Source organism: Pollicipes pollicipes, unplaced genomic scaffold (assembly GCF_011947565.3).
Source record: "Pollicipes pollicipes isolate AB1234 unplaced genomic scaffold, Ppol_2.1 Scaffold_7261;HRSCAF=8764_pilon_pilon_pilon, whole genome shotgun sequence".
Classification (NCBI taxonomy): domain Eukaryota; kingdom Metazoa; phylum Arthropoda; class Thecostraca; order Pollicipedomorpha; family Pollicipedidae; genus Pollicipes; species Pollicipes pollicipes.
Window position 1 is genome coordinate 38,153,209 of NW_023597054.1, and position 26,468 is coordinate 38,179,676.

The 26,468-nt window shown below is 60.6% G+C and overlaps 1 protein-coding gene across 1 annotated transcript in view; it reads right to left on the minus strand.

The window, feature by feature from the left end:
- Positions 1-736: 736 nt before the first annotated feature.
- The window catches only part of LOC119111385 (KICSTOR complex protein SZT2), a 59,867-nt gene continuing 34,135 nt past the window's right edge, over positions 737-26,468 (minus strand). The window contains exons 49-69 of the mRNA XM_037235198.1: positions 26,051-26,267; positions 25,242-25,427; positions 19,957-20,042; positions 18,135-18,329; positions 15,992-16,149; positions 15,426-15,607; positions 14,713-14,927; positions 13,418-13,597; positions 12,746-12,980; positions 11,928-12,526; positions 11,352-11,565; positions 10,995-11,128; positions 8,677-8,846; positions 8,182-8,285; positions 7,125-7,163; positions 6,745-6,826; positions 6,296-6,427; positions 4,682-4,736; positions 3,393-3,559; positions 2,740-2,851; positions 737-2,044 (exon numbers count right to left, since the gene is read on the minus strand). Of these exons, the coding sequence (XP_037091093.1) occupies positions 1,892-2,044; positions 2,740-2,851; positions 3,393-3,559; positions 4,682-4,736; positions 6,296-6,427; positions 6,745-6,826; positions 7,125-7,163; positions 8,182-8,285; positions 8,677-8,846; positions 10,995-11,128; positions 11,352-11,565; positions 11,928-12,526; positions 12,746-12,980; positions 13,418-13,597; positions 14,713-14,927; positions 15,426-15,607; positions 15,992-16,149; positions 18,135-18,329; positions 19,957-20,042; positions 25,242-25,427; positions 26,051-26,267 (3,615 nt within the window). The 3' untranslated portion in view covers positions 737-1,891. The remainder of the gene's footprint in view (positions 2,045-2,739; positions 2,852-3,392; positions 3,560-4,681; positions 4,737-6,295; positions 6,428-6,744; positions 6,827-7,124; positions 7,164-8,181; positions 8,286-8,676; positions 8,847-10,994; positions 11,129-11,351; positions 11,566-11,927; positions 12,527-12,745; positions 12,981-13,417; positions 13,598-14,712; positions 14,928-15,425; positions 15,608-15,991; positions 16,150-18,134; positions 18,330-19,956; positions 20,043-25,241; positions 25,428-26,050; positions 26,268-26,468) is intronic.

Genomic DNA, 26,468 nt, shown 5'->3' on the forward strand with positions numbered 1-26,468 from the left:
AGGAGCCTGCCAAGAGTTGAACCACCTAGGGTACCCCTAGGTTACCCCAGGACTCGCCATCGGCGTGTCCAGGGCGGGGCTCCTAGTCTGGGGCTATTCGCCGACCTGTGAGCACGCTAACCCCGTGCGGCCGCGGCAGACGCCAGCAGTGTCCGACAGGTGGTGCCCCAGTTCTGCGAGTGCGAGGCTGCTGTGATTGGAAGCGGTGCACGACATGGGACGCATGCGTACTGCTCAGGTAGACCGCATGCATTGTAATCACAACAGTGCTATTATATTTTCGAAAAGTAACGACATGGGCCGACTTTCCCCCAAATCGGATTCGACGGGCTCGACAGAGCTCAAACGGTAGGCAGGAGCGGTGTCAGGAGTGCCATGCACGGTCTTGGCTTCACGGTAACCTCGTTGGCTAACCGAGCTCAAACGGTAGGCAGGAGCGGTGTTAGAAGTGTTCCGTACGGTCTCCGCTCCGCAGTAACCTCGTAGGCGATGTTTTTAAAGGAGCAGACTGGAAAGATCCCGTCCGCTATCGAAATTGGAATCGAAGGCTTCTCGTCACCCGCTCATACTGCAGGGAGCTTTCCAGACTGGTCGGGACGACATGGAGCCTCAGGCGTCTCTCCGCATCGGGAACAGTCTAACGCCTCAGCTAAAAAAAAAGTGCTAGGGCACCGCCTTGGTCTTTCTGCAGGCCCTTCTTCCCGTCTGGCGCCAGAGCACACAACCACACCCACCATGCAACATCGTGTATATGGCGATTAGCAGGACACTGCATGAACTGGGAATCAGCCGGACACTGTACTGGCATCGTCACGAGTAAAAATGTCCGGCCAAATAGCGCCCATACGCGGGAGCATACGACGCCGCCAGACAGCCCAGGCGGGAGTGGCACACAGGGCGTGGCACAGCTCATGCCCAAGCTCACGCTCATGCCAGTTCATTGCACAGGTCACACTGAGCGCTGGAGGTCAGCAGAGCATCAGCGCCGCTTCCGCCAACGGGTCATCCGGGTCACATCGCTGGCGGCACCAGCACACCCGACATCCACGCCGTCCAATACCGTATCACAACAGCCGGCGCGGTAGTCGACGTCAGTGCGCAGCGATCGGCGCAGCACGACCATAACCCTTCAACTGTGTTCTTTTTACAATATAGGCACACCGTTACATTTGTTTGAGTCCCACAAATCGCGACGCCGAGATGGATGACAAGGCACGGTTTAAGTATTCCGGCTACAACCCACACTCGATGGCGTACAAAAGCAAGCTCGATAGGCACAACCCGCAACACGTAATCCACCAGCGCCCGGCAGAGCCGCATACATATACGCAAGAGAAGGAATTCGCACCAATGTCTCCCTTGCTACACTTTCTCGTTACCTGATCCGACGCGTCACAGTGAGGCAAGATCACAGCACAGCGCCTCACGACCACAGAACTTCCACGGGGCCACTCACTGGCCGAAAGGTAGCCGAGCAGTTAGTAATTCTGCCTCCAACAATGGTTTGTGCCCCCTCTCGCCAAGAAAAATCAACAGTAGCATGCAAACCCCAAACGAACTAATAACAAAGACTTGCTGCTCTGAAGCCACGCCAGAGCGGCCACTGTGGCACACCGATTACTCGAAGCTCAGGGCAGGGGCCGCCCCCAGCATCCGGCACAGGCAAACCTGCGTCACGTGACCCACTGAAACGGCTGAGCTTCACCCCACCACCACACCACGTGACCAGCCGACGCGGCAAGGCCTCCACCTGGAGCTCCATCACGTGACCAGTTGCCGTGCCGATCCGACGGCAGGGAGCACGTGCCCGGCCGCCGACATCGGGGAAGAGCGCGAGCCCCGCGAGCCCCGCGAGCGCGAGCGGTCAGCGGCCAGCGGCCAGCGTCGGCCGCTACTGGACGAAGCTGGCCCACATCTGATAGCAGCAGCAGTTGACGAACTGCTCGGTGAGTCGGCGCAGCAGCAGATCGCCGTCCGAAGCGGACGGAGACGGCGCGTCCGAAGGCTCGCCCAGACTCGGCTCTCTCGTCACCAGGCTCAGGTGCTGTCGGTAACATGAGAGCCACGTCAGGCTGCGTCAGGCGACCGGTACCAGGAGCGCCGGGCCACAACCGACACACAGCCCTGGAGCAGCCCACACCCGCCGCACGGCCCTGGCTACAGTTTCAAGGTAGCGACGCACCCGGGACACTGGTACGGAGGGCCAGGTCAGTATCTAGATGCCTCTGGTTTCCGGGATCTCCGTGTTCTCCGCAGACTAACGCGTTGCTTCACAACCGTAAGTGCTGTGAGATATCAAAACCATTGATGCGCTGTCTGTTCTGAGATACATTTAAGCTGGAGCAGCTTTGGTCGCTTCGTTCGAAAGCACCTCTAGGGGTGTTTGACCTGCCAACCAAGGGCTGCAGTCTCGTATGCCCACCGTGCGTGCTTTCATAGCTTTCAGTAAAGCAACTGTATGCTAAGCTCTCACACCATATTGTGATATTAGCGAGGTAACATTCGAATTCCAATAATATTCTAACATTATTTACAAATAGCACGTCCACCTATCACCCACACAAAAACCGCACACAGGTCTACAAAGATGGCTTAAAAGGCTGTAAGGCAGAAATATCACCTCAATAAATATCACGGCTCCATCAAGCATCCATCGCGCACATCGAAGACACGCCACCAGCCGCGTGTCGTCCGACTCTAGCGTCTAGCCCGACACCACCAGGTGAGAGCCCCTCTCACCGCCGTGCGGTGAGCGGACTCCGAGTCCACGGTGAGCACGAACAGCGCGCTGGACTCGGCCGGCAGGATGACCACCAGGTAGCGCAGCGAGCCCGACTCCGACTGGTAGTAGCTGCCGAGCCGGGTGGGGTGCGTTACATTCCAGCGGCGCTGCGCGGCCGGCGGGGCCGGCTCGTGCCAGCGGTCACGGCGCGCGGCCAGAGGGCGGGCGAGCCGCCCAGCACCCGGCGTTCAGAGCACGGGAGAGCACTGAGTAGCTGGAGTCTGCGGTACCGAACACTAGGCAGGCTTGGAGAGCGCCGGAGCTGAGACAGCAGCCAAGATCATACGCCAGCTGGAGAGTGAGACATGGACCGCCGAGGGCCGTGGACCGCTGTCAGCCCGAGTCCCCTGAGCGTGAGCTGGAGAGTGAGACACGGGCCGCCAAGGGACCGGGTCGTGGACCGCCGCCAGCCGGAGTCCCCCGAGCGTGAGCTGGAGAGTGAGACACGGGCCGCCGAGGGACCGGGCTGTGGACCACCGCCAGCCGGAGTCCCCCTGAGCGTGAGCTGGAGAGTGAGACACGGGCCGCCGAGGGACCGGGCTGTGGACCGCCGCCAGCCTGAGTCCACCGAGCGTGAGCTGGAGGGAGCGGGCCGGGCCGCGCCACTGACCGATGCGAGTCCGAGTACTTGTGCGTGAGCGTGCGGATGAGACCCGAGTACCAGCTGAGCGGCTGCTGCACCAGCGGGCTCAGCCTGGGGTCGATGTCCTCTAGCGGCTGGCAGCAGACCAGCGTCAGCAGCTCCGTCATCTCGGCACAGCTCAGCCCGCCTGCCGACTGCAACACAGACCGGGCGGCCGCTGTCACCGTGGCGCTCCTGGTCCGGCGAGCCGGTGCGGCGCACAGCCGGTAGCGCTCCGCCCGTGACCCCGCTCAACAGGCCGTCCGTCCGGCCGCTGAAGGAGAAACGGGAAGGAACAGCACACGGCCGGCAGCGCTCCGCTCCTGACCCCGCTCAACAGGGCGTCTGTCCGGCCGCTGAAGGAGAAACAGGAAGGAGTGGCACACGGCCGGCAGCGCTCCGCTCGTGACCCCGCTCAACAGGGCGTCTATCCGGCCGCTGAAGGAGAGGCAGGAAGGAGCGGGGCATGGACGGCAGCGCTCCGTTCGTGACCCAGCTCATCAGGGCGTCTGTCCGGCCGCTGAAGGAGAAACGGGTCCGCTCCTGACCCCGCTCAACAGGGCGTGTGTCCGGCCGCTGAAGGAGAGGCAGGAAGGAGCGGGGCATGGACGGCAGCGCTCCGTTCGTGACCCCGCTCATCAGTGTGTCTGTCCGGTCGCTGAAGGAGAGGCGGGAAGGAGCGGGGCATAGACGGCAGCGCTCCGTTCGTGACCCCGCTCATCAGTGTGTCTGTTCGGTCGCTGACGGAGGGGCAGGGCGGAGCGGCGGCCCCCAGCGCCCAGCGCTTGCAGCTGGATCCCACTAGTGAAGGCAGGAACGGTAACGCAGTGGCAGAGAGGATGCACACTCCCGAATTCCAGATCGGCCTGGTCCATGCATGTGCGAAATCGAGCCAGCACCCACAACGCTTCCCTGCTACAACCCAAACACAAAACCGGCCTGAGACAACACGCGGAGGCCAGTGAAGTGGACTCCCCTTATGAGGGCCACAAACACCAGCGGCGCCCCCAGGAGAGCCAGACACCAGCGGCGTCCCCAGGAGGGCCCCAGATACCAGCGGCGCCCCCAGGAGAGCCAGACACCAGCGGCGTCCCCCAGGAGAGCCACAGATACCAGCGGCGTCCCCAGGAGGGCCACAGATACCAGCGGCGCCCCCAGGAGAGCCAGACACCAGCGGCGTCCCCCAGGAGAGCCACAGATACCAGCGGCGCCGGCGCCATGGTCTTAGCCACAGGCACCAGCGGCGTCCCAGGCGGCCATGGTCTTACAACACATACCGAGCCGCGGGTCCGTTCGTCCTCCTCCCTGAGCCGCTGCCAGAGTGAGTCTCGTCTGAAACAGAACCGTCCCGCTTCAGCCCCAGCGCCACTAGTGCAGTGTCGCCGCGCGGGCGTTCAAAGACGGATAGAGAGCTCATCACAGCCCAACAAATAAAACGATGAATGCATGCGCATTTGACTGCGCATACCTCGGAAACTTAAGCTCATTCATAAGCAGATCACGGTTTGTGAAATAGACAACAGTAATTCATCGCTCGCATTCACGCTTGCGGTAAATAAAACTGTACTTGATAATTTAATGCTTATCACTACCCCATCAACGCAGTGCAAAGACGAAACCCACGATGCAAAGTGCAGACTGGTCTCACGGCAGGTGGGCAGGCGCATAACTTATGCATTAGCTAAGCGGCTGCATAACCCACACACATTTTTAAACGGCTAGCAACATTAAACGCACGTGCTGAAGTGGATGGGTAAGCTATCATCAGTTTTATATTGCTAACATGCACTTTTTGCCGACCGCGCGCTTTTCTTAAAAGGCACGCAATTCGCCCGCGCATCTACAGTTTAAACATGATTCAAAATCAGCAAACATAAAGTGGCTCAAACACGGCTAACGTTAGTTCTAACGAGCCTCAGATACAAATGAAACAAACACATTCCTGTCAGGGCTAAATGCATATGCCATAGAAGTTTCTGCTCGGCGGCTTTAGTTTCAACCCGGGCAACAGGTTAGGCGCCTGCGAGGCTCACAGCTCCGTCCGCCGGACAAACACGCGACCTTGAGCCGAAATGTGACGCTGTCCTCCATAACTGGCGGTATTTCCCGTAAGCGTGCGATGCAGTGACCTGGTAGCCTCTGCGTGGGAGGCCATGCAGTGGAACTGGAGTACGACAGGGCTCAGACGAAGGTGTACAGTACACGGGGCCGCCGCCGGGACGCCCCGCCACGGTGTGTGCGTCAACAAACCACAATGACTGTGCTAGCATGCGGAGACAACTGCACGACATCGCGAACAGCTAGGCTGCGGCCAAGACGCCGGGTGCCAGCGTGGCTGTCTGGACGGCTGTCCGTCCATCACCGGACGTCCGAGTCTGCCGCGCAGGGGGATGGGGAGGGGCAGCGCGCAATACGCTCTCGGTTACCTGGTGAACGCGTCCGCCTGGCTGCAACCAGCACAGCGGCGCCGGTCAGAGTCGGCCACACACACACACGCCTAAACCCACACCCACACAACCAGCACGGCGGCGAACAGAGGAGGCCACACCCACATACCTAAACCCACACCCAAACAAACAGCACAGCGGCGAACAGAGGCGGCTGGGCGGGCCAGCGAGGACGTATGCTCTCTCTGGTCTCTATGCTCTCCCAGCACGCTCCGCCCAGCCGGAGCGTGCTGGGCGGGCACGCTCCGGCTCCCGGGCACCGCCGCTCGGCGCGCCATCACTGGGCGGAGCCGACCGAGAGAACGACAGCCGTAACGGGCGACGCGACAGACCGGACTGGTGCACCCTGCACACAATGACGGCCTCGCGCCAACGGCGTGACTGAACCCATATACAGCGACGGGTGGCGCCTGTACTTGCCGCACCAACGGCCGGCTGACGTACCTGCAGTGGACCTTGGCCCGGCCCACCACCTCCAGGATCCGCCGGCGCACCCGCTCCACCTCGTCGGCCAGCACCACCTGCATGTACTGCTCGTGCGACGAAAAGTAGCCCAGGTAGTGCACCGACTCGGGCCTGCGGCAGAAGGCCGGTGTCAAGGCGACAAGGCGTGGATCAGAGACTCATCACCAACGCGATTCGCCAGTTTTTTTTTGCCTGTGGGGAAAATGTTGTGATCATCAGCACGGCACGGCACGGCACTTTTCCCCACATCAGTCGACGTGGGGGAAAAGCCAAGATCATCGGCACGGCAATTACATGCGTTGTGATATGATAAGACAAAACAGATCCAACGAATATTTTCAAAAAGCTCAGCAATTCATAAGGCCACACGCTTTCTCCACGGGAGCCTTGAGCCGATGCGGACCAAAGCAGCGACCGTGCGGACTCACCTGAGAGTGCTGTACGAGCTGAAGAAGCCGCTGCCGGAGCTGCTGGTGCCGGTGGCGTCTTCGCTGCTAGTGCCACTCGTCTCTGCGGATTCGACGGAGAGACGGTGAATGGCTGGACTCACGCGGAACCACACAGGATTGACATCAACTACCGTCAGACGGGATGGACTCGCATGGAAACAGGGAGGGACGCGCCCCTGACCACCATCAGACGGGATGAACTCGCGACACGGACGGCCTGAACAAAAGAAGTGACGATGTATGAACGATAACCTCACACGATTCAAATTTTCCGGCGGCGTCTTATCTAATCACGTCAGTAATGAGGGGCGAGCACGAGGGCGGGAGCCGGCTCGGGCAGGCGGGGCCGGGGAACTCACCGGACCTCTGCGAGCGGCGATCGCGGACTACCACCGAGCCTGCGAAGAGACAGCACCAGCGCCGGTGACTGGGCCGGCCCGGCGCCATCACCGCACGAGGCTACCGACCGTACACCGCCGCAACCACGCACACACCACTGGCACAGACTGAGGCCACGCCACACCAGCGACAGTCGGTGGTCCTTCACCTACACAATGCTCAAATGCTGTGAGCTACGACAGTGGCAGCTACACCGACGCGGCAAACACCGACCGACTATAGCCGGCAAGGCGCTGCTGCCAGGCAGAGACGCTAACATAGACATGCCGCGGCTAGCTTCTACCACCGCACACCCCAGTAGCATGCCGCGACACCGCACAGGCAGTCAGCGCGCGCCACAACACCGACCGAGGAAGGCACGGGGATAGGTTATGGAGCGGTGCTGCGGACCTCTCCGCTGCGGAGGAGCCGGCTGTCTCGTGTCCCCGCACCGTCGGCCCCCACCAGCGACCCCAGCCAACGGTCCGCCAGATGACGGCTGGCGGAAACGCGGCGAGCAAGGCAGCCATCCGTATCGGCCCAGTGGAGCCGTCAGAAGAGTGAGAGGGTGAGAAGTTACAGCGAGCACGCCGGAAGGTACCGCACAGCCTCCTAACGACGGACCGTAGCGTTGTGTGACGGGACGGGGCGGGGGAACCCGGACTGGGCTCTGACTGACCTTCATGAGCAGGGGCGCCGAGTGGGGGAGCGAATGTACAGAGTAAAGGGCCCTGACCCATCGGATTAGTGGCAGAGGCGTTATGTGAGACGGAGCAGAGAGCATGGCAACACAGCCAGAGAGCTCCATACAAGCAGCGCCGAGGGTAGGGCCGCTCTGTCAGGCAGCAGAGCACACACAGCCAGAGGCGATTTGACAAAGAAAGAGAGAGAGGGTGAGAGCGAGAGAGGAGAGGAAGAGAGACGCACACAGCGGAGCGGGAGGGGCGGGGGAGAGCGATACTGACCGGAGGATGAGGCAGAGGGGAGGAGGGGCGACACTGACCGGAGAGGGGGGAAGTTGAGCGGTGAGAGACTGACCGGAGGAGGGGGCCGTCGGCGGGTCGGCCAGGACGCCGGGTGCCGTATCCACGCGCCGGTAGTTCTCGAACTTCCTCTCGATGAACACCTTGGGATAGATGTCCCTGAAGACAGTGTATTGTATTAGATACTCATTTCAAGTCCGGGGACCCTGCTGACTCGTCATGCAGCGGTCTCTGAGAGCACCATGTCTGACAGCTGCACACAATTATGCCATACGGGTGTTAGTATGACTATCAGTAATATGCTTGGAAAAAAGGAAACCAATGTGGGAAATCAAGCAAACAGGTAACGCATGTCCGTTTGAAAATACGATTGCTGCAACTTAATACACTTCCAAGTCGTCCGTGTTCGATAGCTCAGTATCACGCACACGGAACAGAGAATTCCATGCGCTACGATGACATGACGCCACAACATGGTGGCCGCCCAGCCGGCTCCGGCAGGCGGCGGGACGGCACCGCCACATCCTGCGTTGCCGCCGGCGGCACGCACCTGCTGGTCATGAGCACGTAGAACTTGAGCCGGAGCCGGGTGTCGGCGGCCGGGTCGGCCAAGTCGCGGGAGACGACCAGCGCCAGGTCGTACACCACCGGCTGCTGCGCCGGCTCGGCCCGCCGCACCTCGCGCTGGTTCAGCTGCACCAGCACGTACTCGTCCTCGGTCTGCGCGGCGCCGGCCAGAGAGGGCGGCCGCCGTCAGATGCCGGTCGGACCGGAGAAAGACTCAGGACGGACAGCGCCCAGGCAGCGTGGCACGCCAAGATTATACAGAGATATTGGACTGCAAAGTTCACCAGGCTGGCGTGAAGCTCCAGACCAGCCCACGCCTAGTGCACCCCACAAGCCCATACAAGCCGACAGGCCCGCAGCCTCTCTCCGGGGGGCCGGGCTTGCGCGAGCCGACTGTTCGGTTTCAATGTAATGACACGAAGGTGCGTCGCGTGCGTGCGCGGATATATCGCTGACTCTCACTCTCGACGCTAGTGGCACCCGGCGCTCGTCAGACCGGATTGACACCAAACCAAACACCTCCCCCTAAGTGATTATACCATCACTTTTAAACACACCGAAAGGAAATGAACTCGACGAAATCTGCGATGAACACACGAATCTACTTTAGTAAATCTGACCACCCCCGCGGACGGTAAGGCGCTGCGGAGTGCGCCGATCGCGGACGCCACGGCGGAGCGGCGGCTCCGCGGGTGGGGCAGGCGGCACCTGGGCGGCGGCCGGCTGCATAGCACCACATGGCGTGCTCGGCGGCACATCGGCGGCCGCGCCGCCCGGCGTGCTCTGAGGTCCGGGGCTCGCCTGCAGTGGGCGACGGGGCCGCAGGAACCGCCTGTTCCGCCACCAGATCCGCCCGCTCCGGCCGATACTGACGATGACACCAGGGCGGTCCCAGCGACGAGTCTCGGCGTTCTGAACGTCCACGCTGCCGCCGAGCCGCAGGGCTGAGAGTGAACGGGATCGCAGGTCGTGTCGATGTCCAACGTCCTCTGCAATCTTGGCGGCCCTTTCATCGCGCTGGCCGGCTGCCCGCTGCCACTCCGCGGCGCAGGCACGGTGGTGCATAGGCACCGAACCTGACCGCAGCGTGTGGCCGAAAAGGACCTGTGCAGGCGACCGACCGTCGGCCCGCGGTGTTTTGCGCAGCTCGAGCAGACCGCGATCGAGCTGTTCGTCGCTCAGGCGGCCCCCGGCTGACGCGGCACTGACAACCTTTTTTACCGCTTTCACGGCGGCTTCGGCATGTCCATTCGAGCGTGGATATCTGGGAGGCGACATCTCATGATGAACTCCCCACCGCTCCAGGAACCGGCGCCGCGTCGAGGATGCGATCTGCGGTCCGCCGTCAGTCCGCAGCACCGCCGGAACACCAGTGATCGCAGACAGCGTGCGGAGCTGTTTGGTCAGATGGTTTGCTGATGCCGTCCGCGGGCACACGGTGATGTACAGCCAGCCCGACAGTCGGTCCACATCCACGAGATACGTCTAGCTAGCCACGTGAAAATAGTCCGCGGATACGTTCTGCACTGCTGCTGCTGCTGCCGACAAGCGGATAGCCTTCCCACAGTAACAGTTTCATCTCGCAGCGCGGCACTGTTCATACTAGCCGTCTCACTAGCTAATACGGCCCTCCGCTCCCCGACCGGCATTGAGTCGAGCCGGGTGAGCAGCCGATAATCGCACATTTTCTGCCGCCACTCTCAAACCCCCCTCAGCGACGCCTCCGATGTCAGGTGCAGCGCGTAGATGGCACCGGCTGAGAGACATGCGGGTGCGGCGGCAGCAGCAGCCTGCACGACTGCGTCGGCGTCGACCGGCGGCGGAGCTGCTAGACCCTTCTGCGTCAGAGCACGCTCCAACACCGCCTTCAGTCGCGCGTCACGCTGCGAGGCCTCCTGTTGGGCCTGGGCGGCCATCTCCGAGTGCCGCTAGAGCAGCACCGTTAGGCGCGCTACGTGCTCCTCACTGTCCTTCATGGCACCAGTCCGTCACCACTCACAGTGACACGATCACACGCAATCACACGCTGTACACCCGTGTCATCATGGTCCTATCGACCGTGCCATGTTCGGTTTCAACGCAAATGACACGGAGGTGTGTCGCATGCGTGCGCGGATATATCACTGACTCTCACTCTCGGCACTAGCCGCCGCGCTAGCGCTCGGTAGCCGTGGCGCTAGTGGCGCCCGGCGCACATCACGCCAGATTGACACCAAACCAAACACCGACCTCTCTCCCGGTGGGCCGGCCTTTCGCAAGCCCATTCTCTGCTGAGAGCCGGCTCCACGCGGCATCACTCACCGTCTCCTCGCCGCTGTCCTCGAACAGCGGGATCATCCGCAGCACGCGCATCTTGTAGCGCTTCTCGTGCGTCAGCAGGTAGTTGTACAGCTGGTCCGGTGTGGTGGAGGTCTGCTCCTCGAACGTGACCGAGCCTGGCGGCGGCGCGGACGGCGTTACGGCCCACACACCGGCGCGTCATCACCATCAAACCCAAACCTCATGTCGGCGAGCCCGCTGGTGGCGACGATGCAGCCTCGGTGCTCCGGCACTGGCACCGGTGCACTGGGCAGAGCACATCACGCCCCGGGCCATACCCACGAGCGGACACAGCGACACCACACAGCCGAGCGCGTGCCGCACGGCCGGCCGTCCCACCTGTGGCCATGAAGTTGCGCGCGTGCGTCGGCCCCTTGGGGTAGTAGTTGTAGAAGTCCTCCAGGAAGGAGATGATGTGCAGGCCCTGGCGGAGTAGCAGCGGCCGCCCGCCGACGTACTGCTGCATCATGCGGAGGTGGTAGTCGTGCATGTACGAGTGCAGGTGGGTGTGCGCCCGGATGTCGTCACACTCGGCCAGGTAGCTCTGCACCATCTGCCCGGACAGCGGCCGGCGTCAGACCAGCGGCCGATGTCGTCACAATCGGCCAGGTAGCTCTGCACCATCTGCCCGGACAGCGGCCGGCGTCAGACCAGCGGCCGGCAGCCGGCCAGACTGGCAGCCGAACGAGCGGTTGGACACGGAGAGGCACCCGTGAGGCAGCGCCACCTCTTCGAATGTCACGGGGGAGGGGGGCAGCACAACATACTACAAATGAGCTCGTGAAATGAAGCGTTACCCCACCGCAAAGTACAGCAAAACCCTCACAGTACCCGGCGTTACATGCCGCGGCTGACCCAGCCGCCGCCAGCGGCAGAGAGCGCGGCGTGTCGCCCCGCCCCCCGTCGGCGGCTGACCTGTGGGTTGATGGGCGCCGCGCGGCCGCGCAGCCGCACGCGCAGCCCCTCCAGCGCGTACAGCTTGACGTAGAAGAAGGGCTCCTCGACGCCGATCTGGAAGAGCAGGTAGCCGCCGCCGCCCAGGATCACCCTGTACAGGTATGCGACGACGGCCGGCTCGGCCGCCTCCGGCCGGCGCGGCCCCTTCAGGCCGTACTGCAGCGGCAGGAAGCCCATCTTCTGCAGGTACTGCAGGTACTCGCCGAGCAGCAGCGTGCAGAGGGTCTCGTGCCAGCGCTCGTCGGCCGCCTGGCGGCGCAGGCGGGGAGACGGCCGGCCACCAGAGCGGCACGACGTCTCGGAGGGGTGGCGCACGCGCGGCGGCGGCCGGCCGGCGCGCGCCGCGCTCGCCGCCGCCAGCTCGCGCGCCGTCAGCAGCGCCTGGTCGCGCGTGACGGCCGTCTGCCAGCGCCAGGACGGCAGCAGCAGTAGCGGCGTGAAGCAGAAGTGCAGCAGACGGCCGGAGCCCTTCAGCAGACGCACGAAACTCTCCATGGTCGAGTCCTTGTCGAGCGACTCCAGCGTCTGGCACTGGTGGTACAACTTCTTCTGTTCGTCTGTGCACACACAGACGGCGGGGCTGTCGGTCGGAGCAGTTTGGACTAGCCAAGCTAGACTTAGTTGCTTCTTTCTCAAACTACTAAGCAAACCAGTCACATTTGACGGCACGTGGCAATGTAAACGACCCCTCGCCGTGCACTCGGCCACCATCGTCAGACCCATCAGCGCGTTCAAAGGCGATCCCCCGGCCGCCGCCCTCCGCTCGCTGCACTGACCTCCCTTCCTGTTGACGCGGTACACCTCGGTCAGCTGCTGGCCGTGGCGGCACACGGCGTCGGCGGCCGGGCCGGGCGGCGGCAGCGGGCCCGGCTTGCAGTCCCGCAGCGTCTCGGTGAAGAGCCTGGTCCGACCGCCGCCGGGCCGGTGCGGCCCCGCCGGCTGCGACGGTGGCGCCGCCTGCCGGATCAGCTGCACGATGTGCGACATCTGGTTCTGGTAGATGTTGGTCCCCTGCGCACGGCCGGTCCGCGCGTTATGTCCCGTCGGGAGCGACCAAGCCGGCTGTGACCTCGCATTGAAGCACATGGGCGCAATATGACCACACTTAAATGACCAAAATGCGCAGCGAAATATATCGACCTAGACGAGCAGCTGTATAGGATAGATCTGGCGGGTAGTTGATATGTTTTGCACACCACCAGGGCACCAGACGACAGTGGGTCCATGGCTCGACGTACGCCTTGTCGATGGGCTGGTGATATAGCCGTACCTGGTCGGTAGACTGGTGATATAGCCGTCCTGGTCGGTGGACTGGTGATATAGCCGTACCTGGTCGGTGGACTGGTGATATAGCAGTACCTGGTCGGTGGACTGGTGATATAGCCGTACCTGGTCGATGGACTGGCATATAGCCGTACCTGGTCGGTGAACTGGTGATATAGCCGTACCTGGTCGGTGGACTGGTCGTGACGCCTGGTGAACGGCTGGTGATGAAACAGGCCCAGCTTCTGCGCAACGATTGAGTGCAGCAGGGAGCAGCGCGCGTTGGTCCACTGACAGAGGTCCGAGCTCTTGTGGTGCAGGTGCTCCCACTTCTCCTTGGGCCAGTTGTAGGTGTACAGCTCCACCTGGGCGGGGGTGCGGGTCAGTGGGCAGCGGACGGCGGTGGTCCGCTGGACGGGCACAGCTGACGCCGCCGGCATGAACAGCGAGGCCAGCCGTCATCACAGCATCGGGCCAACACCAGCCCACAGACGGTGGGTAGACGGCCAGTGTCGACCGGCCGGTGCCGTCCGCTGGTGGCCCACAGCAAGCAGAACGCGGTGGTGCCAACGATCTCCTTACTGTAGGTGCCCGACGTGTGTGGGCAACTGTCGCGATGCAGAGGTTCTGCAATGGAAGTGAGACATGCCGCTTCCGGGCACGCAAGTCAGCTATAGATTATGTAGACCATCGCCGTCGTACTGAACGGCCACAGGAGACTCCTCCCCGACATTTTTCGGTGGCCCTCACAGGCTATACGCGGAGCACAAGCACGCCTGGCAAACACCCGTCCCGTGCCATGACCGCCGGGTCAGCGCCCACCTCCCACCTCCCAGCGGCGGTCAGCGCCCACATCCCGCCAGCGCCCATCTCCTACCTCCCAGCGGTGGTCGGCGCCCACCTCCCGCCGGCACCCACCTCCCACCTCCCAGCGGTGGTCGGCGCCCACCTCCCGCCGGCACCCACCTCCCACCTCCCAGCGGCGGTCAGCGCCCACATCCCGCCAGCGCCCATCTCCTACCTCCCAGCGGCGGTCAGCGCCCACATCCCGCCAGCGCCCACCTCCCACCTCCCAGCGGCGGTCAGCGCCCACATCCCGCCAGCGCCCATCTCCTACCTCCCAGCGGTGGTCGGCGCCCACCTCCCGCCGGCACCCACCTCCCACCTCCCAGCGGTGGTCGGCGCCCACCTCCCGCCGGCACCCACCTCCCACCTCCCAGCGGCGGTCGGTGCTCACCTCCCACCTCCCAGCGGTGGTCGGCGCCCACCTCCCGCCGGCACCCACCTCCCACCTCCCAGCGGTGGTCGGCGCCCACCTCCCACCTCCCAGCGGCGGTCGGTGCCCACCTCCCACCTCCCAGCGGCGGTCGGTGCCCACCTCCCACCTCCCAGCGGCGGTTGGTGCCCAAATCCCGCCGGCGCCCACCTCCCACCTCCCAGCGTCGGTCGGCAACCACCTGCCGCCGAGGCTGGCGCCCACCTGTTTGTCATGGACGCGCGCCCAGGCCAGCTTCTGTCGGGGCGGCGGTGGGCCGGCCGAGCCAGCCGTCTCCCCGGGCGAGCGGAACACCAGGCCGGCGCTGGCCGGACCGGGCGACGGCGGCACAGACGAACACTGCGCCGCGCCGCCCTCGGTAGAGCCCGAGCCCTGCAGCTGGCCGCTGAAGCTCAGACGGTGCGCCACAGCGCGCGCGTCTACCGCACACAGAGAGCGAGCCCGTCAGACCTTGCGCCACCGCGCGGCGTCTGCCGCACACAGAGAGCGATCCCGTTAGACGGTGCGCCAACGCGCAGCGTCTGCCGCACACAGAGAGCGAACCCGTCACGGCGCGAGCTGCCGCCCACAAGCGCCCCCTTAATGGAGGCGGCAGCGGTGGACGGACAGCCCCTGGATGCTGGTTGGAGCAGAAGTCACCCCAGTATGACACATTAACGGTGAAACTCAGCCGCAGTGGAATGATCAACCATGCCATAAAACGTATCGGAGATGTTTCTTTCTTTGCAGGCGTACACATTCTTACAAGTTTCGTCTCGTATTAGCAAATGTCTCGACCGTTCACATGGCGCCAGCTCTGTCCCAGCAGTAACGCTATCAGTATGTCAACAGCTCATGACCACCGAATGCTGCCGACGCCAGCGTTTCTCGGTACGCGGCCGGCCGGTGGCCGAGGTCGGGCGGCAGCTGGTACGCACAGTCGTCTCTGTATCCGTGGCCGACCAGGATCAGTCCGTCGCAGTTGTCGCCGTCCACCTCTGCCACGTCGCAGAGCACGTGCGGGCCGGCCTCGGTGGCGCGGCACAGGTGGCAGCTTAGCGAAGGGCACTCCTCCTGCACCACCCGCATCAGGCCCGACAGGAACGCGCCCACCGTGTACCTGCCGGTCACGCCGGCCGACCGGCTCACAACGGCTGCCGGCTGGCGCTGGTGGCCGGAGGCTGGCGCCGACAGCAGGCTAACGCACAGTGGGTCGACAGTCTAGTGCAAGGGAACTGTGCAGCGTGGTCAGCTGTACCAGGAGCCGACACTGTTCCGGTTATCTACGTGACGGCGCGAACCGGCGGGTGAGGGCCTCGCTGCCAGCCGCACCATTGAGACGCGTCACCAATGCCGCACCGCGACTGCGGCCAGCCAACCCCGCTGCTCTCGCCACAGACGTCACCCTGACATTGGGTCGTCAGCGACGCCGTCTGGCCGGCCGCCGTCGCTCGGCCTGCCCCGAGCGCCGCTCCCTCCCGGCCGGGGCGAGGCGGTGTCTGACCTGTTGCTCAGCTGGACTGCGTGGCGCCGCAGGTTGGGCACGCTCAGATCGCTTCCGAACTCCAGCCACCGGCGCAGGTCGTCACCGTACATGGAGCGCAGTGGCGTGGCCTCCCCCGCGGTGCGCGGGGTGGACTGGCCCGAGCCCAACGGCGCGTCCTGCGCGACATGCACGCGGTTGAAGCCGCTGAGCGCGGCGGACATTGATGGATGTGCACTGCACGACGCATATGACCAATATATGTTGAAGAACACGCAAATTTTGGACCTTGGGTAGACAAACAATAATCACTAACCTACAGCATTGCAAACATCACCTCGTTAAAATGGGAGATGACCAAAGCCGGTTTGTTCGAGAATGTCGCACGGTTCGGCCTGGTCTACCGCTAGGGATGTTAGGGCTGAAAACTATCACGCATGATAGTGGCCAAGCGATCACGCCATCCCTACTGAAGATGCCTCCTGATCATGACCACTAGGAATGATTGGGACGGCTCTACGGAGGTTGGCCACAGGCGCAAGTGATTGCAATATGAATGTTAACGGCGGGTCCAGTCAGCATCGTTCATACTGAGATCCCTTTACGAAAGCTTTCAGTCGTCAACTGTTTTTCCAGCTACTCCTGGTGCACTGCCGGTAGGTGATTATCATTTGCTGCCCACAAAGCCGACAGCGCACAAGCTCGAGGAGTTGTGTCACCAGTGGTACAGGAAATGCATCGCACGAGCGCCATTAGCCAAACAGCTAAGCACCTTCCGCAAGAACACAACCACATCTCCCTCGGCATTCCAGCCGCCCAGGGCCATCATGCACAGTCGGTGCGGAGTTTGTTAGTGTCGTCCTCGATACCACATAGGGCAGACACGCGACGCTGAGCCCCGCCAATGCAGGCCAGCGGCACGCACCACACCACGCCAATGGCACTCCCGCACCGGCGCAGCTGCGGCAGCAAACACACGCCACACCACGCCAGTGGAACTCCCGCACCGGCGCAGCTGCGGCAGCACACTGTTTGCCTTGCTGGCAACGGCAGCATACACAATGCCGTGATGCAGTGGGAATAGACCAGTAGTCGCACAAACTAAGAGGTTGGGCGTTAAAGGCGGCAATCAACAGCAGGAAATCAGCTCACTTTAAATGACGATTTTCACATAGAATGCACTCCAATTACAGGACGTTCACAAAAGCGAGCGATAAATATCCGAAATCGTGCAGTGCAATCGTGTCTGCCAGCCATGATTCAGCCTCTAGAAATTATTTGGGAGCATTTCATACACTACCGCGTGGGAGTCCTACTGGTTTCCACATTAAAAAAAAATATTTTAATTCCTTTCATTACATTCGCTAGGACTTTGCTTGCTGAAAAAAACATAATCGGCTCACTTCTGGGCCATCATGTCACGCGTGGGATCACAACTGGCAACTTAACAAAGTAATACATCATATGCGGCATTAGTGATCTAAAAAGAACATCCATTCATTTTTTCATTTCATTCATTTTTTTCAACACCAGAACATTCAGAGTCCAAGAGAAGTTCATCAACCTCAGCACATCACGAACAATAAATGACATCAACACCTTTGCCTTCTGTCCTTCACCGCAACGTCAGGTAACAAAACGTTGTCGTTATGAAAATGACAAATACCAGGTAGTACTCGGCTCCCAATGGGGTCAGTGTTGAGGCTAACACCCTGCAGAAATGTGACGCTGTAATTTGTTACCGAGAACGTCATCCCATGAATCACGAAAGTAAGCCGCCGCAAAGTGCCCCACAACTAGCAAAAAATGATTTTTTGGTAGGCCCAGCGCCTTCACACACATCCGGTAATGATGGCAGCAATACATAATTTTTCGTGTGCATCCACATCTTAGTGAAAAATGCGTTAAACATTGTGAGCCTGTTTGAAAGCAAGCGATTGACGAGCAATTGCATTCCACAATCAGCAGTCATGACCAGGGAAGTATGCACTACGCAGCGGGGAAGATGAAAAAACCCACAACCAATTCCCAAGTTCAACCAATACATATCCCGGGTCCAGTTCAACTCAGACGGGGCATGGCTCCTTCATCAATGAGCCATAGCCGTAGCACTACAAAGCCTACAGAGACCAGTCTGGAAGCCTTCGGAAGCTTGCAGTCAGGTCAACATCCAGACAGCAGTACTGCCCGCGCAAGCCGGAGGCGGTAGCACTGTGCATGCAAACAGCGGAGGCGGCGGCGGCAGCGACTGGTGCAGCAGGTGCAGCGCGCTCCACACGTGCCAAGCCGGCATAGTTACCAGCGACAGCGGCGAGCCGTCCAGGGGAGCAGAGCTGGCGACGCTGCGCCGACGCTCCTGCTGCGCGCAGACCAGAACGCAGCAGGCACGGCTCAAACACACGGATCAGACAGTGATGGCCATTGAGATCAGACACCAGGACAGCCATCACAATCAGAAGGTATTACGTACGTGGTGCCCACGCCAGGTAGAGTTCTCGGATCTCTTTCAAAGGCGTGACATTCAGTCGAGATGCAAACTATGAGACGGGCTAATCCATGCAAATAAAACCAAGTAGCACCATGTAAGTTTTAGAAATATGCATGCCAGGATGATAGGTGATAACAGACATTGCCACTGAGAGCCCCGATGGTCCACGATACCGAAACAACGCACAAAGTTGCCAACAGAGCATGGCCCGTATCATGTGCAGACAAAGCTATTCTAGATAGATAGGGAAGTGCACTATCTGCGGGTAGAATGAAAGCTTATTCCGTATGCTATCAGTTTGTATAAATATATATGTACATAAATATAAATATATGTATATGTGTAGACATATATATATATATATATATATATATATATATATATATATATATATATATGCGGAGGGAGCCGTGGCTATGCTGGCAAGAAATGAACACGAATGTTTTGGATAATTTGTCCAGTCATATAGCGCGGCTCGAAAGACTTTTGGTCGCTTCTCAAGGAAAGACGAGGCAAGTGATCTTGCATGTCACCCCCGCCAGATCCACAAGCACGGATAACTGACGCGGCTAGCTGTGCTAGTCAGCTGTGCATAGTTCTGAATGCAACGCCCCTCAAATGCACGAACAGCACGGATGTTTGTCGTAGTTAGCTGTGAACGATGTCGACAACCAGTCCACATTTGCCCAGCGAGCAAAGATGAACTTTACCAAAGACCTTTACCAAACAGCGGCATCAATAAAGGCATCTCATTTGATGTGCCGGGAGAGAAAATCGTCTATTCGACACTATTGGAAATGGCACGATCCGGAAGTGCCTTGAGAAGTCTGGATTTTTTGGATTATTCGAGAAAAAACACTGCATGCGCAGCATCCAGACCAGTGCTTGGTACCGGCTGGGTGAAATGGATTCCGCCACTTGGGTTGAATCCCGAACTTGCTAAAACAAACATGAATGTTAAAATTTTCGTTTATGGTAAAATTGAGCCTGAGTCCCAATCTGAATCTGACACGTTTTGTATCTGATTCTGGACATTATAAAATGAATTCTGAACATTACTAAAATAAATCGCTGAATAAATAGTGGAAAGTAAGCGGAATCAAAGTCCAGCAACAGGGAATCGATTCTGGGATTACATTTGATTCCGTTCGATGAGAGCACACGTCTGAGGCAGCATCATAAACACAAGGTGAGGACTTCGGCAATGAAATCCTGGAAATGCTGGGTCGCACAAGCTACACATCGTGCTTTGAGCATAAAAAGACATCGGCGCAAGACACCGAAGCCGGGCTGTGGCGTGGTCTGTAGCACAGGGCCACAGACGGCCTGCCAGACAGCTCAGCTGGCGCGTGATCCGCCCGGTGCGCGTCACAGGGGCCCGGCCTGAGCGGCAGGCCCGACCATCAGGGCCCACCAGCAGGGCGCGCTGGCCTCCGTCCGGAGCCATCCCGGCCGACAGCCGCCGGCTGCAGCCCCGCGGGGCTCGCCCCCGACTGACCTGAAGCTGGGTCACCGGTGACGAGATGCGTCTGTCCAGGAAGCGGGCCAGGCTGGAGCCGGCCGCCTCGTCCGGCGCGCGGCCCGCTGGAACGGTACGGCCGTCAGCTCAGGGGACGACCGAAGCGACGCCGGGCCGGCGGGTCCGGCACCAGGCGCCAGCGACGCCGCCGAGCAGCTGCGCCGCCGAGCGCCAGCCAGCGCCAGACCAGCCGCAGCCTCGCCTAGGCACTCTGGGCACGCATTTCCCGGTGCCGGGGGGGACCGGCGACCTTAATGCTGCAGCTGGCGGTGACCGGCAGGAGCCTGCAGCGACCGTGTGGACGGCCGTGTGCTGCGCTAGGCACGCGTAGCTGCTCAGCAGCAGCCACGCCCGGACGGTGTCCCGTTAGTCGGTGGTGAGTGCGTGCTCCCGGGGGCGGACGACGGGGGACGACAGACACGTCATCGGCAGCGCTCAGAAGAGCCCGTCTCCTGTGAGAGCCAACCCCACCTACGGCGGTGCTGCGCCCTCAGCACCCTGATAGCTCGGCAGGCTCCGTCGGTGATGCTAGCCGGCCATTCGCTACATGCACTTCCCCGGGGGAGGCGGCTGGGGCGAGTGTCGAACGAGCCGTCCAGCCCGCGACGCACTCCGTGACCGCGCGGAGGTGTCGCTGCTGACTGGGCGGTGTCAGCGGTCCACTACAGAGTCCAGCGAGCCGCCCAGCCAGGACGCACCCCGTGACCGCCCAGAAGTGTCACTGCCGACCGGGTGGTGTCGCTGTTGACCGGGCGGTGTCAGCGGTCCACCACAGCACAGAGACCCGCCGGGTCCCAGACAGGTCTGGACTGACAGTTAGTTGTTACATACCCATCGCCCGTGCCAGGCGTGTTGTGTGTTAACCCAGGCCAGAGCTCAGAGACTGGTGGGGCACAGAACCGTCACATCAACCACGACAGGCCTCACTGGGGCAAGCTCACAGACTGGTGGGGCACAGAACCGTCACATCAACCACGACAGGCCTCACTGGGGCAAGCTCACAGACTGGTGGGGCACAGAACCGTCACATCAATCACGAGAGGCCTCACTGGGGCAAACTCACAGACTGGTGGGGCACAGAACCGTCACGTCAATCACAAGAGGCCTCACTGAGGCAAACTCACAGACTGGTGGGGCACAGAACCGTCACATCAATAACGGGAGTCCTCACTAAGACAGGCTGATTGACGCACCGCAGCAGACATACACATATACGGGGTATTGCTTTACGGACATTGTTGTTCTCCATTAACCGTTTACAATGTTTACTGGATTTAAGACCAGCACTTCTGATAGTAAACAATTCCTCGCGTGCACATATTGTTATGGCATGCCACGACGAGCGTGAAGAGCGTTTTTTTAAACACAGACCAACAGTGGCACCGACCACGTTTTCTTATGCATCCAGCAAGACCATGCGATGACGGCGGCGTAAACCTCACTCCAGGTTTAAAAGTACCAACGGAGACGTGCATAGCTTCGAGACCATGGATCCCGGAGCGCGTGCGTCAGGTAGCCCGGAGGACGCCGCGCAAGCCACGCGGCGTTATTCCAGCAGTGAGAGATGCGCACATGGCGTGCCGCATGCGTTGCACGCATCGTTCACATTTTGGGAGCACCGCATGATTTACGCGCTGCCCTACCCGCTATCTGGCTTACGCACGTTCGGATCACTGCCGTCCCTATCAGCTGCATCCAACGGATCATCGCAGGCGGGCTAGTCCTATCACAGTCGCCTTTCAATGAAGCGTTGCACACCAACAGTCAGAGGACAAATGTTTGCACGATTTAATAGCGACACCCGATGCACCTGTGGCACCTCTCTCAGCCTTACGAGCCAACGAGCCATCACACATTGTCCACGCTTCGGCCGGGCTCCAGTCAGTGGCGTGGCCGGGCAGCCCAGACACGGACCATTGCAGCCCAAACATGGACCGCTACAGCCTGGACATAGACCACTACAACTCAAACATGGACCACTACAACTGAAACATGGACCGCCAAAGCTCAGACATGGACCACTAAAGCTCAGACATGGACCACAACAGCTCAGGCATGGACCACTAGAGCTCAGACATGGACCACAACAGCTCAGACATGGACCACTAGAGCTCAGACACGGACCGCTACAGCCTCTCATACGCGGACCGCTAAGGCTTAAACAATGCCTGGCAGTACTGACAGAGACCGGCACAGCTGACGCACGGCCGCCTGCTAGCTGGACACCAAGCCGGGCACTGAGAGCAGGACCGCGCGGCCCGCCCCGCGCCCACCCCCACAGACGGAGCAGCAGCAGCGGCCGGCGCCGCGTGCTGAGCTTGGCCGAGGGTTGGTTCGCCCCTCACCAGTCGGCCGGCGCCGCGTGCTGAGCTTGCCGGAGGTCTGCCCGCCCCCACTAGCCGGCCAGCTGCGGCCCCATGCGGTGTCATGCCACTCACGGTCGGGCGGCGGCGTCGTCAGCACGATGGCCGGAGCGGCGTCCGCCTGGCCGGCCGGCCCCCGGCCGACGGCCGACTCAAACAACGACATGGAGCGGAGCGGAGGCGGCGGCGGCGGCGGCGGCGGCGGCGCGCCTGCCGGCCGGGCGCAGCCGCGCGCCAGTTACTACTGCGCAGCGGCGGCCACAGCGCCGGCCGGCCACAGCCAGTGCGGCCTACAGTGTACAGTGTGCGCAGCCTGAGAGCTGGTGGCGCCGTGCGAGCCGGGGTGTTCCAGGACGCATCGGCCGATCCGAAGGACCGCGTTACACCCTCAGCTCTCGAGTTTTGACGACATGTTCTGCCAGAGTTTCTCAGGGACGATGCACACGCCTGTGACAATGTACACTTGGCAGGGCATACCAAGCTCAAAAAAGAGAACAATGCAAGGAAAATGCAATGCAACCTGCCGCGAAATGCATAAAAAATGCGCGATTACATTCAGCATGTAAAGCCTTAGCCAAATTTGTTAACCTGGGTTGCATGGGTATTTTCTAATGTTGACTTGTCTTTGAAGACATTTTCATGTGAAAGTAAACCATGTGGATGCATTCATAACGGCCATGGGTTGATACGCACGGCATTTACATGTGCGGGACGGATATACATATACACTTAGAAAATCACCAACAGTCAGGAACCAGACTGACCTGACGTGCATACATGTGCAGAGCCGTACGAAACCGGACCTCTTGAAACCTGACACGCTTTTACCGCACAGGCGACAGCAGGCTCCACACAGCCTCGCGACGGTGTGTCAAAAACAGTGCTCTTTTCTTCGAAGAAAAAAAGAGAGCCAACCACGGAAGTTCCAATCAATAGCTCACACGAAAGCCGTTTTAAACTCCCCAGTTTCAACCTCTGCGTACTACACCTAATCCGAACATTGTTACCAGGCGCGCGTGACAGTTCGCGGATTGTTAGGTTTATTGTATTAACCAGAACGCATCTGAAGCAGGCTGATCAGCCGACCCGAGGAATGGCTGGGTGCCTCTAATAGTTCCGTTAGTGCATAAGCAGGAAGCATGGGCCACTAGCTTTCTCCCCTCCCCTTTTCTATCAAGCAAAGATTGCTGGTGGTTTCAAACTCCCACGCGAGGACAAAAGAATACCTACGCCCATAACATGTGGCCAGTATCTGGTCGCCTCAGACCTTTCGTCAACAGTGCTCCTTTTACAGTACCACCAACGCCACCAGGCCGCGGGATGTAGCGAAAAGTCTCAGCCACATGTGGTTCCCAAGTCTGCGGAAGTAGACTATATAAAGAGCGGAAATAGAGAGCTGTACGGTATTAATGTGATTGTTTTTGCCTTGTTTGCTGCTGGGCTGCGCTTCTGTAAGAAAAATAGTAAGTTTTGCTCAAGTTCGGTATGTGTCTCTCCATCCCTCTATCTGGTTTTGTGTCTCCGGAAATGGGCGCGCGCAATGTGGATGTTTTTAGCGTTTCACAATGCACACACAAGTCCACTGCCACACTTCATCACCGACAAAGTCACCCAGCAGATACCGTTGTCTGTCATGAGGCCGACCTACATCCCTCAGTCCTCTCGCCCGCCCCAGCGAGAAACGCCGGAGCAGCTGGAGTCAGGCGCCGCTGCGCCGCCGAAAGCCAGGTGATGTCGCGAAATCTAATGACTACTTAGGGCCGTAATTATAAGCTTACGTCATAGCTTTCGATGACTAAGGCAGCCACTCCATTTTTTCGATCGAGTAATTCCATTCTGGTCTACACATAGAAACAGGTTTTCAAGTTGTGGGGACAAATGCCAACATCACTTGGGACATAACCCCCAACGCCTTCTCCATACCTGACACCATTTTACTGCCACAGATGTATGCGCCGCGGTGTAGCGAGTGTCGTTTGTGCGTTTATTAGATTTTACTCGGTCCGTAGGTACGTCGATTTGCCTAGTTTCCGTCCGTCGCAGCGGACAAATTTCCTGTCGAAAACGCCCCTGCAGCGACGTGACACGGAACTGCCGGAGGCCATAACTCTCAAACGTGTGAACCGAGAGACTTGGTACTGTTCCCGACACTTCCATCGCTGTGGATTACCCCCCCCCCCCCCCCTGAGACAAAATGTCGTCCAAATCCGAGAGATGAGGGTGTCAGGCACCGGTTAACCTGTCCCAGAACATGCAAGCTCGGGAGGAATGTCGCCGGATGGAGCACGGCGCCCGGCAAGGAAGCGGCCGAAGCAAGCGGGCTTGGCAACCAGAGGTGCCGCGAGCGCACGGCAGCCAACGCCACCCCAGGGTATGCGGCGCAGATCACGTGCGGTCTGTGGGGACCACACGGCAGACCGTGCGGTGGAACATACGGTGGGTGGAGGAGGGGGTGGGTGAGAGGAGTCAATAATCATCGCAAAAAACTGCGGTACGACCGCAACCGAACTGACAACTGTGCAAGAAATGTGCGATACGAGCCAGGTATTGCAAAACAGAAGCATTCATAAATTAGGACCAGACAAGCATTTCCCATGACTAGACAAAATCAAACGCGGCCGACATCTGTGAGGAGATAAGCCACCACGAAAAAAACAAACATCAGAGGAGCTGGCCGCCCAGCTGCCGCGGCAGGCCAACCGACGCTAGGGCCGGCGCCAGCCCAGCGGGCCCAGCACCAGCCCAGCGGGCCCAGCACCAGCCCAGCGGGCCCAGCACCAGCCCAGCGGGCCCGGCTCCAGCCCAGCGGGCCCAGCACCAGCCCAGCGGGCCCGGCTCCAGCCCAGCGGGCCCAGCACCAGCCCAGCGGGCCCGGCTCGGCCGGCGGCACGCGCCACTTACCTCGCAGTGCGGCCGCCAGATCGCGGCCGCCGGCGCCCTCCAGCGGCGCGTGCGGCAGCACGTGGCAGACCATGCAGCGGTCCCAGAGCGCGTACCGGATGGCCGAGGGCAGGCGCGGCTCGAGCCAGGCCAGGTTGGCACGGCCCTTCTCCCAGATGTTGAACTGGAGCAGCACGGCGTCCGGACCTGCCCAGGAAGGACCGGGCCCCCTCAGGGGTCAGCTGCATACACATGGTAAGGCAGCGGCGGCGGACGCGGCGGTCCAACCCAGCACGGCTGGCTGCGCCAAGATCACGGTTAGCAAACACAACTCTGACGCGTTATTACAATTTACGTCTCCGAAAGCCCTTTTCTCCGATTCACCCACACCGTTATCCTAAGCCATTGGCGACACATACGCAAGTTGGGAAATACACTCAACGGGGCTTGTTAAATGCTGGCCTCTAATCATCACCCCACCAACCGCTTATCACCGCAGGGTCGGACGCACGGCGGCGCCACCGTACCAGAAGGCAGAAGCCGATGTTTAAACGCCCCCGGTCAGGCGGTAACTGTCTCCATGTTACTGACGATACTGGTATGTGTACATCTCCTCACTAGATGTATGAACTTACAGCAGCTGATCTCTTTCAGTCAGCTCAACACATCCGAGGCAGTACTACACCCGGACAACGACACGGCTGTCAGTATCAACGCGCTGTTAATGCCGTCGGCGCACTTCAAGCCACACAGCAAATCCCCGCCGGTTGCCTCGGTCAGCACGTCACTCAGCCAGCGTGACCAGGTACCGACGCACGCACGCTGCTCACCGTCCCGTTGTGGGTCGTACAGCTTGGTGCTGGTCAGCGCCTCGAACTGAGCGGGCGTCCACTCTATTGCGGCGGCCTCCAGCAGGGGCAGTGGTGGCGGCGGTGGCGGCGCCGACGGCCGCACCGTCGACAGGGAGACGCAGGCCATGCCGCGGCCGCCGTGCTTCTCCGACGGCAGGTATAGGAACATGTCCGAGTCCCCGCTGCTGCCCCAGTCCTGCGCGCACCGCCCAGACGTTAGCGGGCGTGTCCGCATGCTCAGTGCCGGTCCCGTTCACACACTACGAAACGTCGAACACACCGACATCCCTTCCCAGTCTGGTTCACAGTACGGAAATGAGTTGGAACAGATGTGAACCCAGTCTCAACAGGCCACCAACGCCTCCGGAGGGCGGTGGCCGTCCCATCTTCGGCCGCT